Here is a 20,220-nt window from a genome sequence, read left to right on the forward strand (position 1 = left end):
CCTAATCTTGTATTTGATTTTGTATGTTTAAAACCAGCTAAAGTTAAAGCTAAAATAGTTTGTAAGTGTTTCACATGTATTTATGTAAACCCTAGATGCCTCCTACGCAGATCCACTTGGCCCACAACCAGAAAGACCAAAAACAGCAGCAAGAAAAAGAACAGAGGAAGATGATTTTGCTGATGAAGAACTAGGAGAAGATTTGCTTCCAGAATAGCCTATGGACCACTCATCATTTTTTAAATCCTTGTAAAAGTTTTAGCTGAAAAACTTTTAATTCATAATGATTTGTAGTGGATTTTTATAAACTATTTGTGAAATACTTTGAACATCTGGTACCTTATGTTAAAAATATGGATTTGTAATTGCAGTGTCTTCTGTGATTGATTAAAAAAAATAATGGTGAGGTTATTTTACTCATGCATAAGATCTACACAAGTACTCAAACACATTGCAAGCTGTATCAAACGTGTAAAGCTTTTGCTTTCAGAGATAAATATGATGACAATATGAAACAGAGAAGCCTCTAAAATGTCATCTTTCAATGCAAAATACCTCGAAGCAATGCTTGTAAGCTTGAAAATTCTGTATCCTTCATCCAAAGCCAGAATTTATTCCTATGAACTCACCTGAAAATGCTGGGTATGACCTTGGTCTTCCTTAAGGTCCCAATTCAGCAAATCACTTTGTATTGATACCAAAGAAAGCATCTTAATTTTAGTCTACACTTAGATGAACCAGGACCATTTTGCAGTCTTTTGACAAAATGTCCTTATTTTTGGATTTTATTTTGTGTGGTCAGAGTTGTCGGGATTTCAGCCTAGTTTGTTCAGAATTGCTAATTAGATTGCAGCTCTTGAGTGTTATGTTGGAGACTGTGGCACCAACCACACAGTGGTAGTTTTCTACAGCCTAAGCTGAGTATGGGCAAAGAGGTTAGTTACAGAAATCACCATTTTGCTTATGAACTGAACAAGTTTGGTCTGAAGTTACTGAGACATGTTAAATTCCTGTAGTAGGAATCACTTTGGGGAGATGAAAAATATTAGTCAGGTGTTCAGAATTTCCTAATAAATACTTGCAAACCTAGTCCACTCAGATGGCTTGTTTTTGGAACACTGGCATGAGTTTGGTTTAATAGTTAGATTTTAGTTATTGCACTTTAAAATGCAAGAATTCAGTCTTCTGAAATTTTCAGTGCTATTTCTCAGTGTTGGTGCTCAGACTGTTTCCCAGTGACAGTGGAGAAGTCTCTTTGTATCTTCATGAAATGTTTTTTCAGGTTTTAAAAACACTGCCCAGTTTCATAGGATGTCTGCAAGTGGTCAGAAGTCTCTTGTGGGGTGTATGAGCTGCTTTGTGTGTAGCATGCTTCCCCTGGGACTGCAGCAGCATTCCATCTGGGATTGTACCGCTTCCGCCTGATGGTACGAGCAGAGCGTGTTCAGTGCTGTTCATGGAACACTCCGAGGGGCTCACCAAAGAAGAAAGACAAGGTAAGCTCTGGGGCCTGATCCTTCTGAGGAAAAGAGCATGAGAAGGAAGTGGATGGCAGCTGCCTTATTTCTGCAAGTCTCTCTTGCCTGTTCCTCAGTCCTGCTGTATCTACTGCTCTGGTTGTAGAATGATGTACTCTTAGATGTCATGGTAGTTCTTTCTGTCAGGCTTAGTCTTGGAAGACCTAGACCACCAGGATGCAATGTGCCATGCAGGAGGGAGCATTTTCAGCTACAGACTGCAGTGGCTGAGTTAATCACAGTCAGAGAAAATATATGGGAGCGTGGCAGGGAATGTAGATAAAGCTGTGGAACAGTGCAGAAGAGAAGGCAGGAGAGATACTGCCATGGTCTTCTAACACAAACACGTTTGAGTAGCCTCCAGTGGTTGACCCTGGCTGGATGCCTGGCACCCACTGAAGCCTATCACCCCTCTGCAGCTGGGCAGGGGAGAGAATGGGTTAAGGACCATGGGAGATCATTCACCAATTACCATCACAGGCAAAATAGGTTCAAATTAGAGATATTAATTGAATTTATTGTTAACAAAAACAGAGCAGGATAATGAATAGTAAAACTTTCAGAACACCTTCCCCCCTACCGCTCCCTTCTTCCCAGCTCTACTTTCTCCCTCAGTGGCTCAGGGAGACAGGGAATGAGGGTCATGATCAGTTCCATGGCTTCTCCCACTGCTCAGGGAGAGGAGTTGTTCCCCTGCTGCACCATGGGGTCCCTCCCGTGGCAGACAGTTCTCCATGAACTTCTCCAATGTGAGTCCGTCTCATGAGCAACAGCTTGAGGGACATGGGTCACTCTTCTCCAGGCTGCTCCAGCATGGGCTCCTCTCCCTAGGGGCCTCCCACAGGGTGACAGCCATGTCTCAGACATCCACCTGCTCCAGCCTGGGCTCCTCCACGGGCTCCAGGTGGATCTCTGCACCCCTGTGCATCTCCATGGGCTGCAGGGGCACAGCTGCTTCACCACAGTCTGCAGCAGGGGCTGCAGGGGAATCTCAGCTCCAATGCCTGGAGCACCTCCTGCCCCTCCTTCTGTGCTGTGCCTGGGATCCGTGAGGCTGTCCCTTCACATGTTCTCACCCTGCCCTTCTCTGGCTGCAATTAGATCTGTGCAGTAACTTTTTAAAAATTGTTCTTAAATATGTTATCTCAGGGTCGTTACCACCATTTCTAGTAGGTCCAGTCTTAATCAGCAGCACTTGGAGCTGCCTGGCATTGTCTCCACTGGATATGGAGGAAACTTCTGTCAGCTTCTCACAGAAGCCACCCCTGTAGCCCCCCACTACCAAAGTTTGGCCATGCAAACCCAATATAGCATCTAATCAAATGATATAATCACATAAGCATGTCCATGATAAAGTGGCATGAAGTACCAATAACTTGAGATACAGTTCATATCTTCATCTGTAGAAACACCCCTGCAGATATCAGGGAGATTTTGATCAGCAGCAGTTTCTCAATTCAGTTTGTCCAGATGCATAACTGTACATTGGGTAAAATTCTGTGGATTCCAAACAATTGCACTTTTGTTCCAGCCCTGCACAAACTCACAGGCAGTTCTGGAACATGTTGTTTCCTATGTACAGACGCCCAGGGACTTCTGGAACATACTGTTTCCTACAGCATGAGGATCTGATTATATAATGCTTTGGGTTATGATGAATTTGCATGTTATTTTGCAAGCACAGTTGAGCTTGTTCTGAACTGACAGAAAGCCATGTGATCCAGCTCCAACACCGGAATAATGAGTCCTGCTGACAGTCAAAATTATGTAGCCCAGGTTCATCCACTTCAAAACCATGTTCACTATGGCTGCATCTCTACTAGAACTGCAACGTAGCCAGGGCAAGCCCAGAGCAGAGGAGGGGATGTGTACCCAGCTGTTCTGTAAGACCAGTAGCACAGTAGTGCACAGTAGCACAGGTTTGGGCCATGATAATTCATCTTCCAGACAATTGCCTTGCATGATCCAAAGGTAAGCCTGGGCCAGGAACCATTCTTGGGAAGCAGCTTCAGTGCATCATCCTTCTTCTCTGGTGTAAGATGTTCTGTATGAGGGAACACAAGACTCAAGGACTGGACTCAAGGCTGAAGAGTGATCCCTGATGGAGATTAGACTGGAATCTGTTGAGAAAGAAGCTACATGCACATCTGAAGTGCTGTGTCACCATGTTGTTGGAATGCCTCAGGCTGTCACACAGGTGAACACACCTGCAGGATTCAGGCAGCTCAGCTCTCCACGGAAATGTGGCCAGGCCAGTGGAGTGGTTGTTTCAAATAATTACCTGGTTTATATGGAATTATTGTGCTATGTTGATGTGATGTCCCTGACCCTGTCCTTGGCTGGCATTTAGCTCGGGTGCAGTGAGTTGTGTTCCCTGCTGGCATGTAGGATGCCCTTGGTCCTGTGATAGGTCTTAGAAACCACAGGAATGGAAACCTGAATGAGCTAAATAATTCTATTTTCATCCAAGAAATTCAAGCAGAAACTTTTTGTCAGGCTTGGTTGCACAAAACAGACTGCATCTCCAGAAGTCACACACTGCAGGTATGTGCTTCCAGCAGCATTTAAACCCCCATCTTGTGTTTATCATTCTGGAATTAGTAGATCAACCATTTAAGATTCTTGCTATTATATTAATTTATTATTTTATGTTAGAAGAGCAGCAACATTAAACCTAGGATAATGCTGACCCTCTTGAGGAACTGACTCATGAGATATTTTAGCTTCTATTGTCATGAAAAGATTATTATACAATAATTAACATTCCTCAGTTGACCTCTTAGACTTGAGATCTTCCTCAGGACAGGAACTTTACATACCAAGTTACCTTACTCTTTACATGTATGGAAAACATCTTTGTACAGTAGCCAAATATAAATGACTACTTGAATTGTATCTTATTTATTTCTAAATAAGCCTAGCTCTACAGCATCAAACATACTTAATCACATATTTCATTTTTTTCTCTGAACATCCTTCACTACAGATTACAGATTACTTCTAAAACCAAGCTATTCCAGAGTAAAATAGGAATTGAAAATTGTACAAAGATATAATTCATAGAATCATAGAATGGTTTGAGTTGGAAGAGACCTTAAAGATCATCCAGTTCCAAGCCCCTGTTGTGGGCAGACACCTTCCACTAGACCAGGTTGCTTCAAGCCTCAACCAAACTGGCCTTGAACACTTCAAGGGATGGGGCACCCAAAAATTGCCAATAAATAGTTTTATGATAAAATTTTATGATAAAGGGCTGTTGCTCTTTGCAAGAGCAGTATGAGCTCATAATAAATTAATCTAATTTGTTATATTTTGATTATTCTTTATGTCAAGGACATGGATGATCAACTTTATTGTAAAAACGCTATTTTTAACCTGCTTGCTCTTTAGTTTCCCCTTGGCAAAATGAAGTCTTTTGAAGATTCTGCACTTCTCAAGAATTCACTTTTGTAAGGTTACATTGCCTAACAACTGTAAAATACGCTGAGGTGTTGCTGCAGAAGATGCCATGGCATGGACATTGCAGTGATATTACAATGCTTACAACTGCAGGGAAGATGAATGGGAACGGAAGAGTTTGGGTGACAGGTTATCTGCAAACAGAATGTGAGGGGAAAGGACATCTTTGGGGAGTAATTTAATTTTCTCTCCGAAGATTTACCTGCTGGAGATGCCAACTGAATGTTTGTTCCACCCAACAACATGAGTTCAACTTGGAGGTCAGTATGATGATTTTAAAAATATTTTTCATATCATTACTTCAGATAGAGATAGGATCTCATTAATGCTGTACCAGGATGGGAATAAGCATTTGGAATATGCCACTGTAGGGCAATTCTGCCATTTTTGTGACAAGCTTATTACTGTGGTATCATTAATAATGCTTGTCACACAAATGTGATTTATTTAGGTGTGAACCATAGTATCTGAAACTGGCTGTTGTGTGCCAGAGCAGCCATGGAAGACAACAACCCCAAATAGAAAATGTCCTGACAATGCTGCTCCTTGGGGATTAATGTGTCTGGGAAGGGCTACATTCTTACACTTACTGTCAGGTTTTCACCATCATTCCAATGGCTCTGGAACAATTTCCCAAATTATCATAATGGTCTGATGGTAACATATTTGAAAAGGATTTTTTTTCTCCTGCTATGACACATTTTTCTCCAGCTGTTGGTAACAATATTAGGTTGAAGACACAAACCTAGTCTGTCTTTTGTTAAACACGTTTCAGTGTTTAACATGACATGAAATGCTCTCTGGGGGAATCAGGTGCAGAAAATGTTTCTTCTTATTTGTATGAACTCAGTAAAAATGTCTGTGTTATTCTTGCAGAGCTTAGTTTTCTTTGGAACATCCTGACTTTCTCATAGCAGGAATTTGTGGAACTGAACTTACTATCTGACAATGATCACTGTGGTGATAATCCCAGGAGAGAGGTAGATACCACTCCCAATGACATTCTCCAGAAAGAACATTATAAAGAATATCATGTAAAAGTGAAAGACATAATTCTGAATAGTTGAATAGTCCTGAATTCATTGATTGAAATATCCTGTATTACATCAAATTCAGGATGGATTTATACATATATATTACTAAATATTTTTTCACTATTTCATTTGTATAGGTATTTTAAATCCCCCTCAAATTCTAAGAAAATTTTAAATTAACACCAATGACAAAGATACTGGTTAGTAATTTCTTAAAGTCCTGGAAGAACGTAAGTTGCCAAAGTGTATTAGGGAATATTTTATGACTCAGATGTCTCTATGCCACAAGAACTGACACAGCACTCCAAGTTCCTCTGTAATGCAATCTCATTTGCTGCCCTTCTGTGGTTCTTATTATTTGAGGCAATGTGATTTTTCATAAGACAATACAATGCAGCTATTGCCTGGGTAAGACACAAAGCCTTAAATTCAATGACAATTTAATGCCTGTGCCATTGTTTTCTTTTCATCTGCTCTGATTTTTCAAGGCAGACCTCTCCCAGAAATGTCCATGCATATAAAGAAAGTATGTAAATTTCACGTTTTCCAAAGCCAACTGTGACATCCTCATGCTACTCAGAAATCTGAAATTTCTCAAGATGTTGGTTTGTCTTAGAAAGAGTAATATAAAAATACCTATGGTGATAAATATTTGCCATGTTGCCACACATACCACTCGAAGGTGGTGAAGTAACACAAGGCCAGGTGCATGGTCAGGGGTTAGACTGGACTGGGCTAAATGGACACACACCTTGTCCCAGTCTTTCACCTGAGGACATGACTGCAATTTGGAGAGCTTGGAATTCAATTTAAAATTGTCCTTCCTCAGAGTTGAAATCTGATTCAAATCCCACACAGTTAGAGGTCAAGATACCGCTAGTAAGTGATACTGACCTGTGATGCATATGGCACCAAAATCACTAAAAATCATAGTTAGACTTAACTGCAGGACTTTTCAGAAACCACAAAATCAAGACACTTCATTACATTATGAATGCCAGACCATTCTGCTTCAACTCTAGCCAGTTTGGTGAAGTTGATGTCTTGTATTTCTGTGGTACCAAGTTGGGGTTTTTCAGTCCTTGTATGATTTATGATTCCATTTTTTCTTATTCCTAACCAGTATTTTCATATATAACTATCCTTATCCTAAATGCCTCAAGAGATGCACAGGACTTAATCACAGCACGTGAAATATTTTATTCAAGTGATGAATCCTAAAGTCTATTTTTAATGCACACCATTTCAGTGGACCACATCTTCTATGAACCAGAGTACTATTTATATGCTTATTTTAGTGGGTTGTGCCACATACCATGAATATATTGCATCATGTGCTTTTACAAGTACAGAATAGATGGAGAAGCCATTAGAGCTGAGGCTCACCTCAACCTCCTTTAGGCAGGTACGATGCAAATTTCTCTTTTTCTGAAGTGGCTTCTCTCGCAGGCAGCAGAGTGACCCTGCCGCGGGTGTCTGCCCCAGGCTGCCTCGGCAGGATAAGGCCTCACGATCGCCAGCCCCAGGCTTCATGCTGGGCATCAGCCACCTCGGTACCTGCTGGAGAAACGACACAGCTGGGATGGAGAAACATGCCAGAGGTGCTACCTGGAGTCAGGCAAGTCGGAAATCCCAAACCCCTACGAGGGACAGTGGCAAATGCCCTGAAGTGTCTGGGAGAGCCCGGGCTAGAGCAGTCCCTTTCCCCAGCTGTAAATCCGCACATTTTTTTTACATCAGCCTTTACACTTTGCTTCCGACTGGGCCAGATCCCCTTGGCTCTACCTCAGTCTCGTGCCCTGGCCCAGAGGGTGCCCCTGGATGCCGAGGGTCCCGGCGGGGTTGGGGACATCTCTGTTCCTGCCCGTGCCGCCGGTGTGGTGAGAGGGAGAGCGGGGCTCCCGACGGCAGCCCCGGGCTTGCGGGGAGCGCCGGGTCGGTGGCTCGCCGGGGTGACCGCGGCCCGGGGCGGGACGGCGGCCGGCGGGGACGGGGCCCGGATCCGCTCGTGCCCGCGGAGTGTCCCCGGGGTGTCCCCGGGCAGCGCTGGGATGCGGGACCGGCCCGCGCCCGCCGCCGAGCGCTCGCCGCCGCCGTGAGCGCCGCCGAACATGTTCCTGGCAGGCGAGGCCAGGGGAGATGCAGTGAGGCGCGGGGCACTTTTCCAACAGCTCCTCCGCCGGGAGAGCCAGTGGCACGGCGCGGCGCCGCAGCCCGCCGCTCTCCCGGCTCCCTGGAGGAGAAGCAGCCCGGCCGCCATGCAGCGAGGCAGGGTAAGGGGCTGCGGGGGCTGCGGGCGGTGTCGGGCGGGCGCGGTGTCCCCGGTGTCCCCATCCCCGCTGACGGCGCCGTCGTTGCAGGTGCGGGCGGCGCTGGCGGCTCTGCTGGCGCTGCTCTGCGCCGCTCTGCTCCCGCTCCGCCCGGAGGCCGCCAGGGCGCCCAAGCAGCGGCCGGCGCGGACCCGGAGCTGCGGCGAGCGGCCCGAGGAGCTGCTGGAGCAGCTGTACGGGCGGCTGGCGGCGGGCATGCTCAGCGCCTTCCACCACACCCTGCAGCCCGAGCCGCCGGGCCGCCAGCACAACGCCAGCTGCCCCGCCGGGGCACGGCCGCCCGCAGACAAGAGGGTCCGGCTCCCCGTCAACCTGCGCAGCGCATCGCCCTGGGCATACAGGTGACTCCGGGCGTCGGGGGAAGGGGGGTGCGGCCGCATCGGGGGTTGAAGGAGCCGAGGAGGTGTCCCCGGGCTCCGCCGGCTTTGCCGCGCCGTGCCCGGGACGGCTCGGGAGGCGAGGGGCGGCCACGGCACCGGGCAGTGCAGGGAAGGTGCTAAAGCACACGTCTAAGTAGGCGATATAAGGCAATTATGTAAAAACAGCTTGTGTGAGGAATATGTCTAATGGGCAAAAAGATAAATGAATGAGGTGGAGCAAATCGTGGGATGGAGCTTACACCCACATCCACACCCACACCCACCCGGCAGCACAGACAACCCTCAAAAAGTCACTTAGGCAAATTGTTGTATGTGACAATCAGAGGACCCTCAGCAAAGGATCATCACCAAAGAAGCACCTCTTCACTCTGCAGCAGCCACGGAGGGGCTCAGATGCTTTCCCCAAAATGTGACTCCAGACACTCCCCTATTTCTAAAATACATCAGGGTACAGTCTGTGTTCTGGTCACCGACCAAGAGAGCCATATCTTCACCTACCAAACACCACTAAGGGGTTTGTCCCCTTTGCTTTGGAGCGCAGGCAAGGAACGAGTACAGCAATATTCTACACCTGTGCTTTCAAACTGTGCTTTGCAAACCTCCTTCCCCTGAGGTAGAAACAGGGGCTGACAGACTATTTTTAGGGGACACAAAAAAACACTAAGTAAAGTAAATTGGTTGTAAGGCTGGTTAATACACGAAACAAGGGCCTGCACTTCTGTAGGAAGCTATGGGGAAAATGTTTGGAAACCACTGATCTAGTACACTAAAGCCAGTGTATGATCACATTCTCAGAAGACTAAGAAGTCTTTTGGTGGTTTGAATAAGACTGAGTTCTGTTTACAGCTTTCTGTAAAGGACTGCTGACAACAGGAGGCTAAAATGTGCAAACATAGCAGGAACTTTCTTGCTACTTTTTATACATTATCCCTAGTATACACTTCCATGCAGCTCTGGTGTATTCAGCAAACAGTTATCTCCTTGTTAGGCTCTCCATTAAATATTTATTTTATGGCATGGGTTTTGCTCGCTTTTAATGTAAGAAGTAATCCTACTGAGAGAAAGATGGTTTATTTGCTGAGTAAGCCTTTCATAAGCAAAGTATTTTTAGCCATACATTTTCTCTAAGAAGACTGAGGATTTTTAAACTACCTAAGAGTGCACAAAGCAAATACCACGAACAAAACACCTACCACTGGGCTCAGGTATTTTTTACAGTGGTTTTGCAAAATACTAGTGCTATCAGAGAATTGTTCCTCTGGTTGGAAAACAGTGCCTTCCATCCTTATATCTCATTGGGCAGGTATTTATTTTCAGCTGGAGCTCTGTATAGGCTTACTTCTTAAGAGAAGCAGCTGCTTTTTGGGTCTTGGCTTACAAAAGTAAACCCACTGTACTTTTTATCAAAGTGTTTTCAGACAGACCACTAACCATTCACATACAAGTAACTTGATGACATCTCCAAGCTAGGAATTTTAAAAGATAGTGGGGAACAAATATTACACCATTAAAAGCAAAATCTAAAATTATATTCAGAGGGAAAAATATTTCTCTAGGGTAAAGAGGCCTGAGTACTCTGTCCAGTTAACAGATCTCATTTACAGCTTTTTTTGTGGCTGCATTTTTACTGTATCATTAGTGTGCAATGAGACAGCAACAGATATCTCAAGATGTGTAATTAAAGTGTAAAATATAAGATTGCTAATGTGTATTAGCTTTTACCACCTACTGCCTCATAGATTTTGATACTAGATGTTAAAATTTATTTTGTTCTGTGGTCTTCAACTGGGTACCCTGGAAGCTCTTTAATCCCATTAGAGTTACTCAATATCTTTGAGAGGGACACATGGCTCTCCATTAAAGACTGCAAGTAATGTCCCATTATGCTTTGTCAATGATTAACCAATTTCACTTATACAATCCCAACAATTTCTTCTCCATGGCTGGAGAAAAGCTACACACAGCTCTCTTCTGTATTACAGCACTTTCTTGACAAGCCTACTTGCATTTAATTATTTTCCCTCATAAATTGCTCCCCTTCACAGATTCATTGCTGTCTCCTGAACTGCCTTCTGAATCACCAAAGTTGTTCTAGTGGTGAATGCTCATAAATAAATTCACTGTGGGCAAGCCCCTCTTGTATGCCCTGATAGGACACTGCTCAAAGGCTGAATTTGACTACTTGAAACTTGCATCAAGATACTTGTCCCATTCCAGCGTCTCACAGACATCCTGCTCTCCAGCTTCTTTTCTGCACCTAAAGACTTACAGTGCAATTAATTTCTGCTCTGTGCATAAAGGCTCTATTTTCTTTTTGACATGCATTTTAATGCCTGAGATACTTCATGCCATTTTTCTGTCTTCATTGATGTTGCAGCAGTTCCCATTGTTACCATCTGCAGATTTCATTAACATACTGTTTATACTCCCTATTCCAGGTCATTAATAATACAGATATTAAGTCTGGCTCTACTTACCTTCCCCTGAATATCTCCCCAGGCACCTGCTCCCTGTTGTTTAACACTGCTGCTTGTAATTCTTCTGTTCATATGACTGTTCAGTCCAAGTCAACTGGAATTTTTTCATATCAGCATTTATGAGAAAGAATCAAATATATTACTTAGAGAGCTGTGTATAACGTTGACTCTACTGCATCATCTGTATCCCAAGCCTGTCATTCTGTTTAAGTGGAAGAATTAGGTATGACTGGCTCAAAGCTCAGATAATCCTTGTGTGGCTTCTTCGCTTGTCCTTGTTCTGTGCTTACTGTTTATTTTCCATTACTCGTTCTTTTAATTTGGTTATTCAGAAATCAAGACTTACATCATTTTTGGCTTGCTGCAACCCAGAGATACAGGAGTTGTATACATGGATTGCACTGCAGATCCATCTGGTCCCCAACCCTGCTGCTAGCAGCAACCTACAGGTGGTATTTAAGGCAAAAGTTAGGGGGAAAATACTAGTTGATGTGCCTGATACTGAAATTCCATCCTGGTGGCCACAGGAGATCAGTATATAACTCAGGGCACAGAGTTGAATCACGCAAATCACTCTTTGCTCTGCAGAGCTATAAAGAGTCAGCAGAGCTCCCTGAAGTCAGTTGAGCATGCTGGATTTGCTCAGCAGTTCAGGAAGTTGAGCTACAAATTACTCAGCTTTTTAAAAAAATAGAGCCAGCAGTGGAAGTTCTGCCATGAAATCGGCCTTCCATGAAATCATCAGGCTGACTGTGTGCCAGTTTGTGACATCTATCCAGGGGCTACTTGTCCTTTTTAGCAGTATTACATGGACAGTCAATGAAATCCAGAAAGCCTGCTTGTACAAGGAGGTTCTGGCATGGGCCATTTCACTACTGCTATGGTTCAGAGTTGCTTAACGAGAATTAATAATATGTGTGGACCTGCAGACCCTGCTGACAGCACAGGATGGGTGCTCTTGGTAACATTTACAGAAGCCATGGTGAATCATTAGCAGTGCAAGCACAGCTCCAGAGAAAAGTTGCTCATGGATAAGAGTAATTATAAAAAGGATTAATTTTAAATGTCTGCCTAAACATTTGTGGGGGTCTGATCATAAAACTGAGAGCAAATGTTGAAAAATCTGATCTGCTGAAGTCAGCAGCACTTTCACAGGTAGTGCTGATTTGTGATTCCATTCGTGGTGCTGCAGAGCACAAATGACATTCATTAACCAGCTGTATATATCGGCTCTATTTTTATTTTCTGATGTCTTAAGGCTATAATAACTATCATAGCTAGTTTGCAAACACACTTCTTAGTGAATTTAGTGAACTTTATGTGTATTCAAGAAGTCATTCACGTTTCTGAATTTCCAAATCCTGTGGCTTTTGTTTCTGCCCCTGGGGCCTACTCTTGGCGTCTACTAATGGTTAATTTACAAAGATTTAACTTTTATTGTCCGTGTTGCTCTGATGATGTTAGCCAAGTTAGCCAGTCCCTCTCTCAAACATTGCCCAGCTTGTTTTTTCTGTTTTTCAAGAAACAGTTTCAATTTATAAGTATCCTTGGTTTAGTGCTAATTTACATAAAATCTTAGTAAAAGTAATACAGACAAGTCCTTTTTCACTGGTAAAAGCCAAGCTTGTCTGCAGTGTGTTTGAACAAAATCATACAGGAGGGCTTTCCTTCAAATAATACTCCAGTGATTTTCTGGAAGGTTATCCAAGGCATTTTTCAGGATTTAACATTATCATGTGGCACAGTGTGCATGCCCCAAAGATGCAGCCAAAGAAAAGAATACAAGGGTATGCAAAGCTGCCATCCTTTTTAGTTGAGCACGTTTTTACAACTCTTTAGAAAATCAGTTAGCACTGGGCTATTTTTGTGCAAGCACTGTGCTACCTATAGTAGTAATACCTATGTTGCTGCCTATATATAAAATAAACTAAGCATAATATGAACAAAAGAACACCTGCTTTAGGGAAATAAATGTCTTGGCAAGGGGGAGAAAAGCTGTTAGCTCTTAATCCTGTAAGTATTTCAGAGTGTGAAGGAAGGGGATGATGATCTGCTTATTAGACTTTTGATAACATCCAGCTGTTAGCCCAGTGCTAAGAGTGATTTTCTGAAGAGCCAGCTCCCTGCCCCAGCACAGCATCTGACCCTGTGGAATCAGAAGCTTGGAAATTACGAAGTGACAATATTATTAAAAATACTACATATGAAAGTAGTGGTACAGGAGAAGGCAAATTAAGTCTCTGTAAGAGTTTTACTTCTGACAGAAAGTTTTCTCTTGAGTTTCCAGGCTTAGTACATAAATGGCAGGAAGTTTGTTTTTCACTGGGAGCTCTCAAAGCACTCATAGGGTCATAAGGAAAAGCAGTCGAGTCACACTTCATTAGCAGTTCCAGTTCAGCACAAACCTGCTTCTTGTTCCAGCAGATGGGAATAGAGCAGCCCAGAACAGCTCGCTGCTCCTGTCACTTGTGAACCAGGAGTGCTGGCAAGGCAAACTTCGCCTTACACAGTGGTGACCTGAGTTCACAGGACAAGGGCAATCCTCATCAAAGTGTCTGGGCTGTCTGGTTTGCAGCAGTGGCCAAGCAAGTGACACAAGGCTGCAGGGGACACTTGAGTACCAGTGGAAAGTTGCCCTTCTCTGGTTTTCCACCACTCTTCCCCGCTCTGTCCATCTCTTGGGTGTAGGAAAGACGTAGCAGGAACTTGGAGCATGCATTTTTACCTGGTTAATTAACCTGATGAAAAACGTTTACCGTCTTCCAGCAGAAGATGTTAAAACATGACTTGTAGTGGTTGGAGTAAAAGGAGGAATCCAACTACAGCAGCTGAGGCAGGGGTCGTTCTCTGCACAGCGTGATTATGCTCAGTTCATGCAAGCAGAAGGAGGCAGGTCCAGATGCATTTATTCAGTTAAATGCTGGGTGTTACTGGTGTGTCTTAGTGGCTCCAAACCAAGTAGGTCTGGGTTGCCTAGAAAGACACAAATGAGGTTTTATTTATATGGCTTTTCTGAACAGGTTTGGGCTGAAGATGTAGAACCTTGTATATGGCTCCAAATTTTAGTGACATTTGAGTTAAGGTATTAATTTCAGGAAGCATTTCTTAGAGGCTTCAGCCTTGAAGTTCTGGTCTGGATGCAAAACCACATCTATATTTTGAATCCATCACTAAGTTTGGATTCTCTCTGATTCCTTCCAGTCCTCACCTGATATATTGACATTGAACTTAGTAATATAAGAGATTTTTTCCCTTGGAAAGTAGAAAACCGTGTCACAACCACACCATCTTCAAAAAAACTCACCCCATTAATACTTGACTTTTTCCATGTGGGAATCTGGAGGAGAAAGATTGTAGGCTATGATTCCAGTGACAGTGTTCTCCTGTTATGAGTTAAACCTCTCATGTTTGCAGGCAGAAGCCTGTTCATGCTTTCCAGTAACATCATAAACCAGGTGCTAGAGATAATAGAGTAGAAGAAATACCAATAACTTGACACATGGTGTGTTTAACAATCCACCACTGAAATTAATCACGCTTGAGTTTGAAATGGGAATGTATCACAGTAGAAAGGCCTGTGTTCCCCTTTCTTCCCTTCTGCTGGCTACCAGACATTTTATTTCACACTGGTGTGAGATCCTGTAACATGAAGATATTTCCTGGGGAAAATAAGTGGGTATAAATGGGATAGAGGAGCATTGCAAAAAATATCTGCAACATCACAGATGTCTGGCTATAAGAGAACTGCTCAGATTTTTTTGTGAGAAAACAAATTCTTACATTTTATATATATATATATATATATATATATATATATATATATATATAAAATAAATAAATATAAAGGGAATATAGATATATTTCCTTTTCCTTTCAGGAAAGGGAATGAAATCTTGTGATTTCAATGAAGATTATTTGGGCAAGCTTCAGTCCATTTCCCTGCACTTCTTATCATCCCTTGTACTTTTAGTATTTTCACTTGATTTTGGAATTTTCTCTTCTTTTTTTCAGCCTTTAATTTCCTTAGCATCTTCTCCTCTCTCTTTGTTTACCTTTCTTCCCTGATGTCAGGATTTTAATGGGATTAAATTTGCGAAGTTTTGGTGCTTTTCACTGCCCCTTATTCCATCTCAGACCATTTGGTTGTAGTCACTCCATTTCCAAATTTTCTGGGTTTTTTTTCCATGATATTTTATTTGATCATACCTCCTTTCCATAGGATTTCTTAGACTTTATCTTCTAATTTCAAGATATCATTGAGGATTATTTGGGCAAGCTTCAGTCCATTTCCCTGCACTTCTTATCATCCCATTCACTTTTAGTGTTTTCACTCGGTTTCAGAATTTTCCCTTTTTTTAAAAAAGCATTTAATTTCCTTAGCATCTTTTCTACACACATTTTTACCTTCCTTCCGAGATTTCAGTATTTTATTTGGAGTAATTTTGGCAAGTTTTCATCTTTTTCACTGCCCCTCATTTCATCTCAGTCCATTTGGTTGTAGTCACTCCATTTCCAAATTTTCTGGGTTTTTTTCCATTACATTTTATTTGATCATATCTCCTTTCCAAAGAGTTTGTTAGAGTTTGTCTTCTGATTTCAAGATTTCAGTGAGGATTATTTGGGCAATCTTTGGTCCATTTTCCTGCACTTTTCATCCCATTCACTTTTAGAGTTTTCACTTGGTTTCGGAATTTTCCCTTTCTTTTATTAGCTTTTAATTTCCTTAGCGTCTTCTCCTCACTCTTTGTTTACCTTTCTTCCCCAATGTCAGGATTTTAATTAAATTAAATTTGCTAAGTTTTGGTGCTTTTGACTGCCCCTTATTCCATCTCGGTCCATTTCTAAATTTTCTGGTTTTGTTCCATTGCATTTTAATGTATCATATCTCCATTCCAGAGTGTTTGTGAGACTTTGTCTTCTGATTTCAAAATTTCATTCCCTTTCCTGAAAGGGAATTTACATATAAATATACATAATACATAATGGTCATTATATATATATATATGACAGGATAATCAAGTTTGTGTTTGGCAAAAGCTGTGATTCCAGATTTCCTTTAACCAGATAAACTGGTGATATTTCTGAAAAGGGCAGCTCCCTTCTGTCCCTGCCTAAAGCTGCTTGTTCACTCTGGCTGATTGGTGCAGAGCTCTGTGTACATGTGTGGCAAAACAGCTGGCAGACCAAACCCCAGCTTTTGATGGAGTTACTCCTCAGCTGAATGTGTTCCTTGATCAATCCTGTGACCAAAAACACGTCAGTGTCAGCCCAGGGGTGGGTGTGAGAGGGAGAGCCAGGCTGCCTGTTCTCACAAGGACAGATTTTGTTGACCAGCAGTGACTGCAGTCACAGCTTGAGGCAGACTTAGGTTTCTGCCTCTTCCAAACCTGAAACCTCATCTCAGACACAGCCTGGAGAGATAAAAGTTCAACACTTTGATACTGAAGGAAGTGCTGCCAACCCTGGGAAAGACGATTTAGAAATTGCTTTACATCTGTTAAGATTTAAGATCACTTTAAGATCTATTAAGAGATCCCACCTGGAGGACTGCATTCAGCTCTGGGAGCACAACACAAGAAGGATGAGGACCTGATAGAGTGAGTCCAGAGAAGGCCATGAAAACACTCAGAGGGATGGAGAACCTCTCCTATAAAGACAGGCTGAGCCTCCCAGTATCTAAAAAGGACCAACAAGAGAGCTGGACAAAGACTCTTCACAAGGGCATGGAGTGATAGGACAAGGAATAATGGCTTTAAACTGGAAGAGGGCAGGCTTAGATCAGATACTGGGAAGACACTGGCACAGGCTGCCCAGAAAAGCTGTGGATGCCCCATCCCAGCAAGCTGCAGTTTATCTCAGCGTGGGCATGAAAATGTTGCTCTTCTCTGGTTAGAAGAAGATAGAGTAGAAAAAGCAATACAGAGTTCTGCTTTCAAGGGGAAGGCACATTTATGACCCTGAGTATACTAGGGAGGAAAACCTATTGCAGAAATAATAGTACAATTCAATTCTATTTAAATTACTACATTTTAAAACATCATGTCACGGCTTTAACAATAATAATGTTTACAAAGATTTGTTCCAGTTCTTGAAGAACTCAAAGCAGATACAAAGTTTAGAAATGCCCAAGGGCCCTGTTTAATGCGTTGTTTACCCATTCAGTCCAAAACGCAAAACTTACCCTGTTTAAACCCTTGAATCTCACAGTTCAGAAAGCCAGAGACCTTATACTTGCATGTGTACTGTATGACCTAATCAGTTCTGTAAGCTGTTCGTGTATTTTTCTTTACAAATTAGAAGCCAGACAGCAACAGCTACAGCTATTTTTCCTGGCGAAGACAACAAAAACATGATACAGTTGTTATAATGATACAATAATTATAATAATATATAAGATTATATCATTCCAGATGCGTATACCTGGTTTCAGAGGTACTAATGAATCTTTATTTGCTTCCCTCTAGGATTTCCTATGATCCCACGAGATACCCCAAGTACATTCCCGAAGCCTACTGCCTGTGCAAAGGCTGCCTGATGGGGATCTTTGGCGAGGAGAGCTTGCACTTCCGCAGCACGCCAGTGTTCATGCCCACGGTCATCCTGCGCCGCACGCCCGCCTGCGCCGGGGGCCGCTACGTCTACACCGAGGATTACATCACCATCCCCGTGGGCTGCACCTGCGTCCCTGAGCAGGACAAGGAGGCAGAGAGCGCCAACTCCAGCATAGATAAGCAAGAAGTGAAGTTGTTGGTGGGCCAGAACAAGCCCTCGTCGGAATGAAGAATGCATTAAAAGTCATGTTGCAGTACTGGCCTCACATCATCATCTCACCACTTCAGGAAACTGCACCGCAGCAGCAAACACACTCAGTCGCCCTCTTTTTCTGCTTACAGTTATTTCAGATATAAGATGGAAAGTCCAGTCACTCAGACGATTAGAGATGGCAATTCATTCAACTTCTTTAGTTCATGTAAACTTGTTTAGTTCATTATTGCAAACTCCATAGTAGCCTTTTTTCTTCCTTAGAGCAGAACATTTTATCTTTGCTTATTCACAATAAATTTTAGAAGATGATGCAACTGTAAGACATGGTAGCTTCTACTATAGCAAGCTACTGGTTGTAGATATTTTTAAGGAATCTCTTATATTCTACTTTTAAGTACCCTTATATAAAAAAACATAGCTGCCTTACACGTGACAAATCGGCAGTTACAAGGATAATTTCTCAGGCTGGGAGAGCCTTTATACTGCATAAACTCCAAGCTTTGCCTCTGAGCTGTTAACTCTGACTAATTTATACACTACAGCAAGGAAACCTTTGCTGAGTTGGAGTCATTAATGAAGCAATTTTCTATGTGCTTGCTATTTTTAAACTTGTCAAATTGCTAATGGTACTAAGGTGTTGAGAAAATACATGATAGAATATTGTAAAAATCCAGTGGACTTTCTTGATGTGGACTAAGTCTACTTACACTGAAAATACCAATTAGAAAAAACACAGTTTGTGTCCCAAGAATTCTGTATTTGATTTCATCCATCACTGACTTCTTAACTTCCTTGTGATAAAACTGTTCCATGCAGCTGAAAGGCCTTTTTAACCTTTTAAAACCTTTTTAATTTCAGGAGAGGAGATTCCCTGTTAAAAAGTAAGTACCAAGGATCAGCTTCACCTCAGGAGCACTGCAGGTGAGCAAGCAGGCTAGGTCTTAACTTCCAGATCCTACAAAAAGTCGTTGAGTCCCAGCCAATCCAACTTGTTAAATCCAACTGATTTTTACAATTACAGTTACTCATTTCTCCTTATGCTACACGTAACAGATGATCCCCTGCAAAAGCTGATGGTCTGTGGATGGGCAGCCTTCCATCTGTGCAGCCTACTGCTGATGGAACTTGATGGCAAGCCCTCACCAGAATCCCTGCATACGCAAAGACTTGCATTTCCAGAACAAGAGACTGAAGTTGACTGAGCCTAGTGAATGAGAATCAAGAATGACCAGGCATGCCTTGAACAAACAATCCCTCAGAGGGCCACACTCACCAAAACAGATAAACCCCTGAATGCACAGCAGAGACTCTCTTTCCCAGCTGAAGGATCATGACTGCAGTATCTTTATAGAATAAACATCATATGCAGCAGTGTATCTGCTACATTACAAGTCTCAAAATTGGCCTTAATTCATAGCAGAGAAAGACCCTACTCTACATAAACACTATCTTTTTTGGAGTGTTGTCGGATGAAGAATGGAAAGAGCTAATCACAATTAACAAGTTGATTCTGTAACAGAATGAAAGTCATATGACAACTCCATGTCTTGATGCATAATTATTGACTGTGCTCTCTGTGATTCAGTCTAGCATAACAGTATTTTTACAGTGCAATCTGTGAAACTTCTTACAAAGCCTAAAATAACTTTAAGAACTCGAGAAACAAATAAAGATTCCCATCATTATATCAGATTGAAGTGTGTAGCTGTGTGTTTAGTGCAGATGCTTTTCCTCAATTCTCCTTGTCTTTAGATCTGTGTTTCCTCAGATTGTGATGCTTCTATCTCAAGGGGATCCTCAAAGGTGAGTTCAAAGATGGTCATAAAATGTTTATACTACTCAGAGAACAGCTAATTGACTGGCTGCTGCCAGCAATTACAGGTAGTTACCTTTTCCCCAGAGAATGTAAATACTTGCAGCAATTACTACCTCCTTTCCTTCCTCCTAATGTTGAGGACTTTCTCACCCTCTGAGCATAGGGAAATGGTAATCAGAGGGGCTCAAAAGGGAGGCTGACCCACAGAACTAGAGAAGGTGATGTTTCAGTAGGTGATGCCTTCCAGTTTCACCATTACATTGTGAGGTTTTTCTCCACAGATACACTTAAGGTAGCGTGAAGTTGAACCTTCAGACTCCGTGGCATAGAAAGGCAAGTCTTCACCCTAACAGGCAATAAAATGACCCCAAACAACAACAGCAAAATGTCCAACCATGCAGCACCTGACATTTAGTAAATAGCCAGGTGGGCTACCAACTAA

The 20,220-nt window shown here is 42.6% G+C and overlaps 2 protein-coding genes and 1 long non-coding RNA gene across 7 annotated transcripts in view; 2 read left to right on the forward strand and 1 right to left on the reverse strand.

Moving 5' to 3' along the window:
* IFT88 (intraflagellar transport 88) overlaps positions 1–1,098 on the forward strand; it is a 42,771-nt gene extending 41,673 nt beyond the window's left edge. For all 5 annotated transcript variants that reach the window (XM_088159477.1, XM_014877656.2, XM_088159476.1 and 2 more), the window contains one exon: positions 96–1,098. In XM_088159477.1, the coding sequence (XP_088015603.1) occupies positions 96–217 (122 nt within the window). In that variant the 3' untranslated portion in view covers positions 218–1,098. The remainder of the gene's footprint in view (positions 1–95) is intronic.
* Positions 392–7,887, reverse strand: LOC148224767 (uncharacterized). The gene is made up of 2 exons (XR_015801386.1): positions 7,397–7,887; positions 392–3,561 (listed from the first exon to the last, which is right to left on the reverse strand). It is a non-coding gene; the product is annotated as an uncharacterized LOC148224767 (long non-coding RNA).
* A 287-nt stretch (positions 7,888–8,174) lies between these two features.
* IL17D (interleukin 17D) lies at positions 8,175–19,654 on the forward strand. Its single transcript, XM_088159480.1, has 3 exons — positions 8,175–8,283; positions 8,371–8,681; positions 17,662–19,654. The coding sequence occupies exons 1-3, from the start codon at positions 8,269–8,271 to the stop codon at positions 17,975–17,977; spliced, it is 642 nt and encodes a 213-aa protein (XP_088015606.1). The 5' UTR covers positions 8,175–8,268; the 3' UTR covers positions 17,978–19,654.
* The last annotated feature ends 566 nt before the right edge of the window (positions 19,655–20,220 follow it).

This window comes from Sturnus vulgaris, chromosome 2 (genome assembly GCF_052056855.1).
Source record: "Sturnus vulgaris isolate bStuVul1 chromosome 2, bStuVul1.hap1, whole genome shotgun sequence".
Classification (NCBI taxonomy): Eukaryota; Metazoa; Chordata; class Aves; order Passeriformes; family Sturnidae; genus Sturnus; species Sturnus vulgaris.